At 33.6% G+C, this 14,910-nt stretch overlaps 1 protein-coding gene across 1 annotated transcript in view; it reads left to right on the top strand.

Moving 5' to 3' along the window:
• LOC139523990 (tonsoku-like protein) overlaps positions 1-14,910 on the top strand; it is a 105,493-nt gene that overhangs the window by 47,109 nt on the left and 43,474 nt on the right. The window contains exons 16-18 of the mRNA XM_071318488.1: positions 899-1,717; positions 2,196-2,352; positions 2,926-3,004. Coding sequence (XP_071174589.1) covers positions 899-1,717; positions 2,196-2,352; positions 2,926-3,004 — 1,055 coding nt within the window. The remainder of the gene's footprint in view (positions 1-898; positions 1,718-2,195; positions 2,353-2,925; positions 3,005-14,910) is intronic.

Here is a 14,910-nt window from a genome sequence, read left to right as displayed (position 1 = left end):
TGGAAGTAAAATTATAGTTGAACTTCTAAGTCTTTTCTAATTTGTACATTAAATTGACCACTAGGATTCTTCTGTGGGATCTTTTGTTGTTATGATGATGTATCATCGGTGTAGACAAAGGATCATGAAATATTTCCACATAATTACGAGCTATTTGAGATAACTTGAAAGATGGTTTTCCTTTTATAAACTGTTGAATTTATTTTAGATTGTGGCCTAGTTATGTCATATGCAATAATATCATTGATCTTATCTCTTTTTTTTTACAATACTATTACAAATTATCAATTTTAATAAAACTTTCAGCCAGTAAGCCAAACTTGCACAGCTGAGTTAAGGTTAATCTAAATTAAATCCTTGAATCGCAATGTTTCACATGAGCAATGTTGATCCTAGTTCGAGATATTGCAAAAAATTCAAAATGATAAGTTAAAAGAACCTACCAGTAAGGCTGATTTAAAAATCAAAATTTTTTATCATTTAAAACAAATATTTTTTGTAAGTCATGGTTTAAGAAAGGTGTTGAATTAGAAAAAAATGGAGTGAAAGCATATAAAAAAATAGTTTCTAAACCTATAAATGAGGAGAAATCTATATAAATATTTTCTGATCTGAAACATTAATGTATTTGCACATTAATGTTCATTATTGAATATTGTTTTGGTTATTACTTTTGGTGGGACTTTAAAAAAAAATTTAAATAGGACATTAGTTGAATATCCAACGTCCCTAAAAATTGTTTTAAATGTCCAAACTAGGAATACCCATACCTCCAAAAATATTTATTAGAAATCCCAAATTCTGAAAACAAAATCATGAAAATTGTGACCAATTCGTTTCTTTTAAAACAACCTTAAAAAGGCTTTTTTATATTTCTTTTTCTGTGATTGTTTTTCAGAAGAGGAATGTCTTCAAGTGATTCTGACAGTGATTCACAAATGCCTCAAAGACAAAGGAAAACAAGTCCAGTTTTATCTGATTCTGAAGAATTTTTTCCCAATCCAATGATGGATGATGAGATTTCTACTACCCAGAGTGCAACAGCAAGTTATAAGTCTGCTATAGAAAATCTGAGAGGTCATGTTAATCGCAAGACTGTTCCTTCACAAAATGTGCCAACCAGTAAACAGCAGCAGACGTCAGCATTAATTGATGAAGAAATCTTTGTAGATGATTGGTTGATAGATGATATGCATCAACCAACCAAAAGACAGAAATTAGACATAAATGGTGTTTTCTCTTCAAATTCTTCTAGAAAGAAAAGTGAGGAGGTCTTATCTCAAAAAGCTTCTTCATCAAGCATAAAGAAAAACAGAAGTATTATTTTTGATGATGATAGTGAAGATATAAATATTGACACCAGTGTTGATATCCATAGCAACAATAGAATTGGTGATGATAACATTTTAATAGATGAAGATGATATAAGTATCATATCACAAAGAACACAATTGCCCTCAATTCGAAGGCTACAGAAAACAAAACCTCGCCAATTAAGTTTGACAAATTTTGCAGTCAGAGTATCTGAAAACAGGTCTGTTTCTCAGGACACAGCAGGAATTGAGAATGCCACATCTTTTCTTGCTACAACTGGGCCCACAAGTACACAGACAACCATTGATAGTACCCCTTCATCATACAGGGATACAGTTGGTCCTTTAATGAGGATCAAGGTCAGAGTGAAGGACAAACTTTTGCTAATTCCTGTGCCCAATAGGTAAGTCTTTTTAGTATATTTTTTTTTCAGAAGCCAGTTATTGATACTAATGTATGATTAGAAAGAAGTTTCATAAAGAAATGTTTAAATATTTTGCACATAAAAATTACATCATTTCGATTTCAGATTTTTGTTTTCTATCCATGGAAAGATCTACTATCCGTATATATTACGAGTAATATATAGGGATATACGAGTAAGATATAGGGATAGTATATCTTGCCATGGATAGAAAACAAGTGCCTGTGTGTATATGTACATTTGTTATGCCATAAAGTTCACAAAATATTTTAGGAAACAAGTTTTTTTAATTTTTTTTTCAAAAGGAATTAATTTAGGTGTGATAAACAGAGACACTTTTGACAGACTTTGAAAAGTGGAAGTCACACTTTTCACATAATTGATTTTTCAGAGTGATATTTTTGAGATAATAGTTTGTTAAAATATTGGGATTTTAATTGGTTTTTTTTGTAAATAGTGAGAAGGAGAAGACAATAGCTTGGTTATGTAAGGAAGCTGGTCAGAGATATTACAGTATGTGCGGATTACGTCCCTTGTTAACACTCAGTACAAAGGATGGTGCCTTCTTAGCCAACACAGATGAAATTTCACAAGTTTTGTCAAGTAATGAAGAGGTAAGGATGTACTTTTTCTTACCTGCAATAGAAGTTGCAGAATGTGAGATATATCTATGCTCTATCAGTTGTGATGACATCTTTCAATTTATCAACTACATGTATATATATGTAGGACCAATTTACAAGAAGCATTTTTGAATTTATTAATGTAAATTTCTGCTTGTATTGTATTTATGATTTATACATACCCATACAACATAATTTGCAAGCCAACATTGTGAGGGTTCTATAAATACCCTTGCAAGAACGTATCAAATTTTAAATTTAATACATATATGGGAGCATATGTCAACACAACACAGTTTAGTTTCCACTTGATGTCAAAAACTAAGATTTCTGTGAACTTATTCAAATGTACCGTATTTCATTTTCAAGATACTGGTACTGCCACTTCTGCAGATAAAAGTATATCTTATATTAGTGGTTTCTTCTGAGGACTTAATTTAAAAGGAAAAGACTGCTCTAATGTGAGACCAATTGTCTGATACTCAAAAGACCTCCTTTCGAGTGGTGTTCCATGAAAGGGATTATTGAACTTGTCTACAACTATTTTTAAACTATTCCTTTTAGGTTGAAGGTGTAGTTGATAGTTGGGATTTACCTCCCCTGGTAGACAGATATCAGCAGGCTTGTACAGCTTTAAATACAGGTAAGATTTATATAATACTTTATATTGCAGGGGTGGATTCATCTGTTCTTAAAATGGAGGTTCAACTATATGTCTCCATTGTCAAAAAAGGGGGTTTCAACCCCTGGAACCCCAAGGATCCGTCACTATTGCTTTGCAGATACTTCTGACCAAATTTCAGCAGTTGAGGTTTCATAAATATGATCATCTTTTAATGCACCTTAAGGGTTGAAAAGGATAGAGATTGGTCACTTGAACTTCTCATTTGAACAGTAGATCTGAGCCTGATAGGTGTGTGGTAAATGTATAACTATGCAGTAATATAGTAAATGTGATGTCTTAGTCTCTTACATATAGGAGAGTGTCAAGTCATCTGCATGATAAAGAGCTTCATGTTGCTAGTGACATTTGATTTTTTATGCAGTTAAGCTGCATTATGCGAGCACCCTAGATTTGTGTTCTACCCAATAAATGCTGAAATACTTGCCATTGTTATTATCTAGCTCGCTACTATGTTATATATAACTAATTGAACACTTTTTTAATACTTTTTATTCTGGATTACAAAAAATATGACCAGAAAAACCTTAAATGATCGTCGATTTATCCAAAAGTTTTAAAGTTACACATAGGAAGTAGTGCTTATTAAGAATCCTTGTGTAGTTCATTATGACTTGTGCTTTTAGCTAAGGTGTCAAAGAACAATTGTATGAAATATTTAATCGCCGAAAATCTCTTAAGACAAGCAGTTTAGATTTCCCAAATGACAAAAGTCGTAGGAATATTGTTTGTCATCAATACGTAGTACAACTACGTCAGTAGTCTATTATAAGTTCAACTGTTCATGCGGTTGGCGGCAATTTCAAATTAAAGAAAAAGAAATTTTTGTAGCTTTTCAATTTGGAGGCAGGTGTGCAAATTAGCGGTGGTCAGAGGTCCGCGACCTTCAACTTTTGCAAGCGGAATTTCGAATAGGATAGTTGGTTTCTAGCTACGCCCGACGTAGTCACATTCCACTTGAAAGAAAATAAGAAATTACTTTGCAAACCTTTCACCATGTTCACCAAAGTCTCCAATTAAACGAGCTAAAAACTAATTTTTATCATTATTAGTCACGACAGCCTTGTTCATTTTGTTCAACCGCTAGCTTTATACAGAAAATCGCCGACAAATATTGCATAAATTCGAGTAAAATCGTATCTGATTGACAAAAACAACATTGTAAACACATAACAATGGCGGCCGTGAAGACAAAATTTTACAATATCGGATCCGATTCAGGAAGCGGATAAGGGTAATTCCGGGTTTGGCGATCATTTACAAAATAAATCCAAGCAGGTGAAAAAATACATCTATGCATGGTAAATGAATATAAACACTAGAATTGTAAACCAAAAGATATATGTAAAAGAAAGAAAAAGCAGAAAAATGTTTTATTCAGAAACTCAAAATTACTTTTTGACAAATTTTAATTTATAAAATCCAATACCAAGTGACAGCTTGGAACAGTATATCTACATGTTCATGGTCACAGTCTTAATTTTCTTTATAAATGATAAATGATGATAATGCATGTGAGATGCTTTTAAAGTGTAAACATATTACTGCAATTTCGAAGGGTTATTTGTTTTTCTCAATTTTGAAGGGTCAATTAAAGTAGCTGAAAGTTTCTTTCTTTATTTTCATAAAAATGCAACTATATTATATATACCTTAATGTAAGTAAATCATATGATATATAGGTGGCATTCTTTGGGCCACTCTACCCCCTCCTGTTTGATAACTTGGAAACGGTCGAGCTCCTCACCCCTAAACCATATGAGGGGCAGATCCAGGATTTTAGGTTAGGAGGGGCAAATTTAAATTTTTGCCGAGCAGAGCGAGGCTAAAAAAAATTTGAGGTAAAATTATCGGAATATTCTTTATTAAGCTGAGAACAACACATGCTTTGCAAATTTAAGGGGTGTGCAAGCCCGCAACCCTCCCCCTGTCTGAATCAGCCCCTGCATATATTCAAGTATAGGATAATATAATAAATTAAAAATGAAATATAGGGGGAGTCCCTGGAGTTACCCCACCCCCTCCTGTTTGAGAACTTGGAAACGGTCGAGATCCACACCCCTTAACCATATATATTCATGTTTGTGACAATATGAAAACTCAAATGAAATATAGGAAGAGTCGCTGGGGGTCACCCCACCCCTCCTGTTTTAGAATTTAAAAATGGTCGAGATCCCCACTCCTAAACCATATATATTCATGTATTGGACAATATATCAAATCAGATGAAATATAGGGGGAGTCCCTTGGGTCACCCCACCCCCTCCTGTTTGAGAATTTGAAACCCATTGAGATCGCCACCCCTTAACCATATATATTTATGTACAGGACAATATAACAATTCAAATGAAAGATAGGGGGAGTCCCTGAGGTCACTGTTCACCCTCCTGTTTGAGAACTTGGAAATGTTCAAGATCCTTACCCCTAAACCATATATACTCATGTATAGGACAATATAACAAATCAAATGAAATATAGGGGAAGTCCCTGTGGTCACCCCAACCATCTTGTTTGAGAACTTGGAAACGGTCGAGATCCCCACACCAAAACAATATATATTCATGTATGGGCCAATTTAACTAATTAAATGAAATATAGGGGGAGTCCCTGGGGTCACCCTACCCCTCCTGTTTGAGAACTTGGAAACCAATGAGATCCCCACCCCAAACCATATATATTCATGTATGGGACAATATAACAAATAAAATGAAATGTAGGGGAAGTCCCTAGGGTCACCCTAACCCCAGTGGCGGATCCAGAAATTTTCATAATAGGGGCCCACTGACCGACCTAAGTGGGGCCCGCTCCAGTCACGCTTCAGTGATTCCCTATATAAGCAACCAATTTTTTTCCCCTAAAAGGGGGGCGGGCCCCCTCTGCCCCCTAAATCCTCTGCCTACCCCTACCTGTTTGAGAACTTGAAAACCATTGAGATCCTCACCCCTAAATTATATATATTCATATGTATGGGACAAAATAACAAATCATTTACATTTACTATGGGCAGGTCAGTCAGACCTCACCTTTGATCCCTGTTGTAGTGAACATTTGTCTGATGCGTGTCTCATAACTTTTGTACTATAGAACACAAACTCAGTTTTCTTTCCAGGGAAAACAGTCCATTCATACTATTACATGTTCATACTAAGTCAAATTGAACTTCTAGCAGTCAAATAAAACCAAGGTTAACTACCAAGTAGAACAACTGCAATCATTGGGAACTTGTAACACTGCAGACTCACCATAAAAAAATATACATTGATATATGCATTGCTTTTGAAACCTTGATAACATATAAATTATTTGCCTTAATAAATAAATCATTAGATAAACATGAATGTACTATATATGAATGTTTAATGTTGAGGCAACATTGCCACAGTTTTCATAATTACGGTTGCTTTGGTTTTTGGTTAACTGCCTTCAGTGCTTACAGCGCTTTGATTCTTTTTTTCAGTGGCAGCTAAAATCTCATGGCCCCTATCCAAGTTGATTAACTCTTTAAGTTAGGCAAACAATAGTCAATACGAATCAGAATGCTGAGGTCTTCCTACTGTCCATTTACTCCAAAACTGTCAAGATAACTCCTTACAGGAGTTATTGCCCTTAAATGACATTGTATAGATTGAATGAATGTAGTCAGTTCATGTCCATCTGAACTTGGTCTTTCTTTTATGGTTCATATGTCAATGCTCACTTTTCATGAATACTAGATGGTCTGTTTTCTTTGATATTTAACATGTGTAAAGTAATATGTCAACTTATGGTATGTATATAGAGTGATTGTAAGGTAAATCATCTGTCTGACCGGATTCATCTGACTTTTTAGCTCACCTGACCTGAAAGGTCAAGTGAGCTTTTCTCATCACTTGGCGTCCGTCGTCCTGCGTCCGTCGTCCGTCGTCTGTAAACTTTTACAAAAATCTTCTCCTCTGAAACTGCTTGGCCAAATTCTACCAAACTTGGCCACAATCATCCTTGGGGTATCTAGTTTAAAAAATGTGTGGCGTGACCCGTCAAACCTACCAAGATGGCCGCCATGGCTAAAAATAGAACATGGGGGTAAAATGCAGTTTTTGGCTTATAACTCAAAAACCAAAGCATTTAGAGCAAATCTGACAGGGGTAAAATTGTTGATCAGGTCAAGATCTATCTGCCCTGAAATTTTCAGACGAATCGGACAACCTGTTGTTGGGTTGCTGCCTGTGAAATGGTTATTTTAAGGAAATTTTGCAGTTTTTGGTTATTATCTTGAATACTATTATAGATAGAGATAAACTGTAAACAGCAATACTGTTCAGCAAAGTAAGACCTACAAATAAGTTAACATGACCAAAATGGTCAGTCGACCCCTTAAGGAGTTATTGCCCTTTATAGTAAATTTTTAACAACTTTTCGTCATTTTTTGTTACTTTTCTAAAAATCTTCTTCTCTGAAACTGCTTTGCCAAATTTAACCAAACTTGGCCACAATTATCATTGTGGTTTACAGTTTATAAAATGTGTCCGATGACCCAGCCTACCAAACAAAATGGCCGACATGGCTAAAATTAGAACATAGTGGTAAAATGCAGTTTTTGCTTTATATCTTTGAAACTAAGACATTTAGGGCAAATCTTTCAAGATTTTAATGTTCATCAGAATAAGATATATCCCCTCACAAATTTTCAATTGAATCGGACAACCTGTTGTCGGGTTGCTGCCCTAAAATTGGTGATTTTAAGGAAATTTTGCAGTTTTTGGTTATTATCTTGAATACTATTATAGATAGAGATAAACTGTAAATAGCAATAATGTTCAGCAAAGTAAGATCTACAAATAAATCAGCATGATCAAAATTGTTAGAGGACCCCTTAAGGAGTTATTGCCCTTTATAGTCAATATTGAACAACTTTTCGTCATTTTTGTAACTTGTATAAAAATCATTTCTAAAACTACTTGGCCAAATTTAACCAAACTTGGCCACAATCATAATACTAGGGTATCTTTTTTTTTTTAAAGTGTCTAATGACCCCGCCTACCAACGAAGATGGCCAACATCTGTAAACACATTAACAGGTGAGCGACACAGGCTCTTGAGAGCCTCTAGTTTTACTCTATTTTCATGGTATAAATGACTTTTAAGTAGATGTGATATATGTAGGAAGACCTTGATCGTAAAGACTTACTGTATATAATTCAATCAAAATCAGTATAGCAGAAAAGATACTTCAAAATGCACTCTTTTGGAATAAAAAAAATTTTGTTAACAATTTAAGTAGTAACTTTTTTAGCTATAAAATTGTTTACCCATGTATTTATTTACAATTTGACAAGCTAAATTTTAATTAAATAAAGATTTTTTTTTGTGGATGAACTTCCCGTATTCAACTGTAACGCTCTTGCTAATGCATCTTTTTGATTCTTTGGGATGAATAAATATGCATGAATTTCTGATTTGGGTGGTGACTGGAAATCTGATGCCTAGTGTTGGGAAAATGTCACACTCTTCCACATGTTAAAGAACCCTTGCAACATCTCTGATAGGTCCATAGTTTCTTCTCAAAAGAGAGAGGCCAAAGGGATATTCAAACTCATTAGTCAAACACAATTTGACATACCATTGCAAAAAGACGAAGAACAGTACATAAAACATAACATAAAAATTAAATACTGAGCAACACCCTATATGCTCATTTTCAATTGGTAGCAAAAATACTCTACCTTTGACCAGTTTTGTAGAACCTACTTATTTGACTTATAGTTAATTTTTCCTGTCTAGAGTATGCATGAAATAGTTGGTACAGGACATTGAGCAAACAACATTAAAGCTATTAATAATGTTATGAAAGGTTCATGATTTCCCCCATCGATAGTGTTCCTTCATTGAAAGCATCTATATTTTTGTCAGAAATAAAAATTGATGTCAATAAGAAATTATACCTTTTGTGAATGTTATCTATGTACATGATGTATGGAATAAAACTTCAATATTTAATTTGATACATGTATAATTGTGAATCATAAGTGATTTGTGATATATAAATGTGATTATTATTACTAGCAAAATGAAATTACTCTTATATATCTATTTCTTGAATTATTAAAAACACTGAATTAATTTCTTAATTTAGAGGTGTAGTTGTGGACATTTTTTTCAATTTGTTAATCTTCATTTGTATGCTAAATTTATTGTTGATTTAATATCTTCATCAACCACTATATCCTTTGCTGAATTATTTCATAAGGCTCAGTACTATTTTATATTAGTTGATTTTAAATATAGTAAAACATGACTGGTTAATTCGATAAGTAGAACGTAGATTAATCCACACATTGTCATTAGTCTTTAATTCTAAAGCCACAGCAGCAGTTCCTGGTGTCCAGTAACCTCCATTAGTATGACCTGTCACATATTGCCAGTGTATGACATTATTATTTTTCATGATATTTATTCCTACATTGGTGGTTGTTGACACTAGTGTTGTTACAATGTAATAATATCCAGGTATTTGACAGGTAAATTTACCGGTTGATTTAAAAGATGATAGGTTGGAAACACCTATAGATGTTTTAATATCTGGGAACTTTAGTGGTCCATCATGTGTAGAATCAGCATCATTACAACCAGTGACAACAACTGAAATAAAAACAATATTATGTCATTCCTTAGGCATTTCCTTATTTATTGATTATTTACCCTATAATTAATTCTTAAAGTATGGAAAATAATATTAATTGTAAAGCCATAGCAAATATTACTTTTTATGCTCCTGTCACAAAATGTTGAGGAGCATATTAAATTGCCCCTGTCCATCTGTATGGATTATAAAACATTGTTTGTTATGGTAATGCTTCCCACAGTTTTCGAGGTACAACTTTAATATTTAGTAGGATGTTAATGCACACAATGAAGGTGTGCATGGCCACAGGATTTAGATTTTTTTTCTGAAAATGATTGGACGTTGGACTTTGTCATTGTTTTGGTACTAGCTGCATAAAGAGATCATGGTTTGGTTATTCAAAGAAGGTTATTTTGGATACAGTAGTTTATATTTGGCTGTAGGGGCACTTTCATCTTCAGGACTTACTATTTACAGAATTTCAGTATGATGTCTTTCAATGGTGATACAATACATGAAAAGAATTTTTAATCTTTGTCCACCCAGACCTATATGCTAATTAACATAAGATGTTAGTAAAATAGTTGAGGGAGGACTCAGGACCAATATGAAGCTATTGTGGTTTACTTATGTATGTATTTATTTCATTGCATGTCATCATGATAAATCTTTACTTTGAAGACTGAAGTTCAAACATGCACAGCACAATCTCATTTAATCCCATCAATGCTTACACAATATATAAAATTCCAATTAAACTTTATCTTTACCAAGGTATGACTCGTTTAATTGTTAAATTATAATGAATTTTACCTTTTTGTAATTTTTTATCCAGATTTTGCTGAAAAAGTGAGAACGACAGGTTGTGGTATCTTCCTAATTGTTCAATTTCATTCTTTGAATCGGATGTCATATTGTGCAACATTTGAAAATCTTGGTTCTGTTCTGATTCTTTTCAATGGTTTGAAATTGATTACTCATTTTATTTTCCAGTTCAAGCTTTGATGATGTGGTCAGATTATATAAAGCTAGAAAGTCTTGGTTCCTTGCTTGTTCATGACTGGTTAGTAAATTTATCCTGGAATCAAATGTTTGTACTTGTCCTTGTAGTGATTGGAGAGATTGTAACTGGTTGATATTTTTAAGTTGTTCCAGTTTGTGGATTTTCCCAGCAAGAGCCAGGGTTTTGTTCACTGCAGAATTGTACATTTGCTCTTTTATTATCAGTTCAGCTTGGACTGCATTATACTTCATTTCAAGTTCCTTGTATTTTTGCTCCAAGGCATCAATTGTTTTCTTTGTTTCATTTAATTCATTGTATGAAGGTTGTGCAGCTAAAATTTGTTCAATAATGTCAAATTTCTGTTGCAGTTGATTTGTTAATAGGTTCAGGCTCCTCTCTTGTTGGTCTCTGTATGTTTCCTGGTCTTGATGGAGTTTGTCCAGATCATGATGGATTTGATTTTTGTCCCCATAGTACTCTGCTGTAGTCAGGTATGTAGGCTTTCCCAAGAGAGAAGAGGTATTCCTGCTGTCCAGTAGAAAACCATTGGTAAATCCACTCATCAACAATAAAATAAAAGTAAGGGGTCATCCATAATTGTCAACCATTTTCCAAAGTGTACAAAACGTACACTTTTTCAGACCCCCCACCCTCCCTCAAAAAGTGTACATCAACCATTTTCAGATTTCAAGAGAGGAATCAATCAATCAAAAAGAAGATCCTGTTTATTATATTTTAGTTTAATATAGAAATTTGCTTTGAAAATAAACTAAAACCTAACTGACTGTTTTATTTGATGACATCTATCTGCGATGCTTGTGTTTTGTTAGAATAAAGAGTTCAAAGATTAGTGTTTCCCCTATCACACAGTGGGAACTCCAATGAAAAAGGGCACTTAGAGCATGCAAAAGATTAACAAAAGGGCACATAAACTATGCTAAGAATCAAAGAAAGGGAAATGCATGGTTATATTGCATTGGTAAAGTATGGACTGACAGTTGTTGATGGAATCAGAGCTCAAGACAGCAACCAATTAAAGTGTAATGTTTTAAAACATTTTAAGTTTTTAAATTTTCCGCCTATATTTCTATTTAAAAGATCCCTGTAAATATGCCGTTCATGGCACTATTATAGTTTATGTACATATACTGTAACGTGTACATATATTGGATAATTTTTAAGGTTAAACTTCATATTGAGGTTCTCCTAATTAAAGAAGGCTTATACTAAGAAAAATAAGTTTACTTTCGGTTTACTGGTTTACTGTTTTGGAATATAATACATTACAAGGAAATTAATCTAAGGACCAGTTTAAAATCTTTTCACAAAATGCCGTCTTGTCAAAATCAAAACATTCAAAGAATTTAGTGTTTCCATCAGTTTTGTTTATTAAACAGAGTGAAACGATAAGGATCTATAATAAAGCATGTGAAATTGACAATCGGGGGTACTGTGAAATGCTTGCAAACTTTTATTTACATTTTTTTACAAGTTTACATTTTTGAAAGATTTAGTTTTCATATGATTTGATCTTTTAATCGTTCAATCCGGATTGAGGAATTATGATATCGAAATAAATACCATCAAGTGAAAATAATAAAGAAGAAATAAGAAGAGAAACACACCCAAGCCAATTCTCGATTTTATACATCGACCTTCCCTACGGAAACGAAATAAATTCTGGAAATAAAAAAAAAAGCGTACGGTAAAAATGTTGATTTTTTAACCCCCTCCCCCCAAGTGTACGTTTTGTACACTTTGGAAAATGGTTGACAATTATGGATGACCCCTAACAATCATTGTGTTTTCAGTTTAAAAATGACTGATTTGGTGAATTATTAAAAGATACAATCCATTCATCAGTGTAGTTTATCTTTGAATTTGATTCACTTTGTAAATCATATGATGTGCAAATATTTATCCATTAAAGATAATTAGATAGGGTATTTAATTTGAAATATTTGTTAATATTAGGTCAGATTAGTTGAAGGTAATCTTATACTGATATGTTATTTGTCAACATATATGAATCATTTTGTATTACAGTGATGTTAGGAATCAATTTATTGTTGTCTTGATGGTTTCATCAACAGGTCAATTATTTCTTTTTCCATACTACTTGAATAAATCTTTCAGAAGAGGCTTCTGTTGGAAACTTCTTTCAACCATCCCAAAGAGTAGGTTCTGAAAAGGTGCATAATTATATTCTAGAAGAAAGGGGACAATATTGCAATCACTTTGTCCATTTGTAGTCAGTCCTTTTGTTCTTCTGTCTATTTATCCAACAAAATATTTTTGTAACACTTTTCTCTTAGTACTTTCTTTTAGTTACTAAGAATACACCAACTTTTATGTCGGAAAAGAGCTTTGGAGTACAGTATAATATAATCATACATAGAATCGTATCAAAACTTGAATACATTGTCACTCATACAGAGAGAAAGCTCCTTATGGGTTGTGGGGGGCTAGGTCATAGATACTCATACTCATAGTAATGATAAATAAGTACAGAAAATGGGTTTCCTAATGATAATTCCAGGTGTGTATGGAACAAAAATGGAAGACATGAATTGGCGGATCCAGGGGGGGGGGGGGGGGGGGGGGGGTCAGAACCCCCCTTTTTTTTTGGAAGATCAATGCATTTGAATGGGAACATATAGTTGGAACCCCCCCCTTTACTCTGGGTGTGGGACCCCCCCCCCCCCCCCCCCCCCCCCCCCCCCCCCCCTTTTCTTAAAATGGCTGGATCTGCCCCTGACATGTATGGTAAATTAAGATGGGAGGGGATCCTTTTTAAGCTCCCCTAGTCTAAAGAACCAATGTGAGCTATTGCCAACACTTGAGGACCGTTCTTTTGTCCAAAAAAAAGAGATAGAAAAACTGGAGTAGAAAGTTGAAATATTGTAGTATTGTTAAACAATTTTTGACCCAAGTTGGTGACCTATACATATATTTACACTACTTGATTTAAATATTGAAATTATCTTAATACTGTTCAATTAGTTTTGAACTGCTTCAATGATGTTCTCTCTATTTTCATGTACATTGTACTGTAATGTAAACAATACAAATGTATATATATATCAATATACTCAAAAGCTTGACATTTAATAAGTTCATTGTTTCATATAGAGGAGGACAAGCATTGAAGTATTCTCATTGTTGAAGGTTTCATTAGGTGGCCATTTATTGCTTACAACCACTTTATTAAAACTTTTGTGGTTGGTTAGTTGTGTCATAAGTAAACATCTTACTTTTATTTTGAGATTAAATAGCACTTATAATGTGATTCTTTAACACGTTTGATGTACCAACCAAACTTGAATTTAACAGAGATGTTTATTTTCCAGGGTCATATATTAACCTCCTGTTCTCTTGAAATCAATGCATGTAGATGTTCATATTTTATTTTGTTACTTAATGTGACATATGCACGCTATCTAATTCAAAATTAAGAGAAACCACCTTGGTGGTCTCATAGTAGCATGTTCACCTTGAGTGCAGGAGTCATGGGGTAAAACCAAGACTTTAAAATTTGCATTTGCTGCTTCACTGCCACGCACGTGGCACTAATTAGTAAGAGTAAGACTGGTTGGCTTGGATTGGAATAATGTGTGCTAATAAGGTAACATGTATTCCTACAGACTTTTACCTTATAAGCCAGCACATTAAATATCAGGTTCAGTGTGTCAGTTTATTATAAAGCAGGATGAATATTCATATAACATCAACATGTTTTTTGTCCTGAATATACAAATATTATTTTTGTTGCTGGGTATTGAGCAGCCATCCATCAGTATAAATAGAATAATAAGATACTATACATATAGGAACATGCGGTATAAGACACAACTCTCCATCCAAGTTACAATTTATAAAAGTAAATAAACTCATCATAGATACCAGGATTAAATTTTGTACTTATGCAGACGCGAGTTTAGTCTACAAAAGACTCATTTGTGACGCTTGAATCCAAAAAAATCAACCATTATAGGTCAAGGTACAGTCTTAAACATTGAGCCTTGGCTCACACTAAACAAGCAAGCTATAAAGGGCCCCAAAATATATACGTGTTTCATGATTGTGAGCACATTAGAGTGATGGTCAATATGCAAATAATTATATAGTTTTGAATTTGATGCACCATCTACCGACAAAAACAGACAGTAATGTCTCGACTCTGGAGGAACACCAGCATTAACGTATAAAGTGTATCACAGCATTATTTTAGCATGGATTAAATGTTAAATCTGTGTATTTATTA

Source organism: Mytilus edulis, chromosome 5 (genome assembly GCF_963676685.1).
Source record: "Mytilus edulis chromosome 5, xbMytEdul2.2, whole genome shotgun sequence".
NCBI lineage: Eukaryota > Metazoa > Mollusca > Bivalvia > Mytilida > Mytilidae > Mytilus > Mytilus edulis.
Note: the sequence above shows the minus strand (reverse complement) of the source record. Positions and strands in the feature narration are given on the sequence as shown.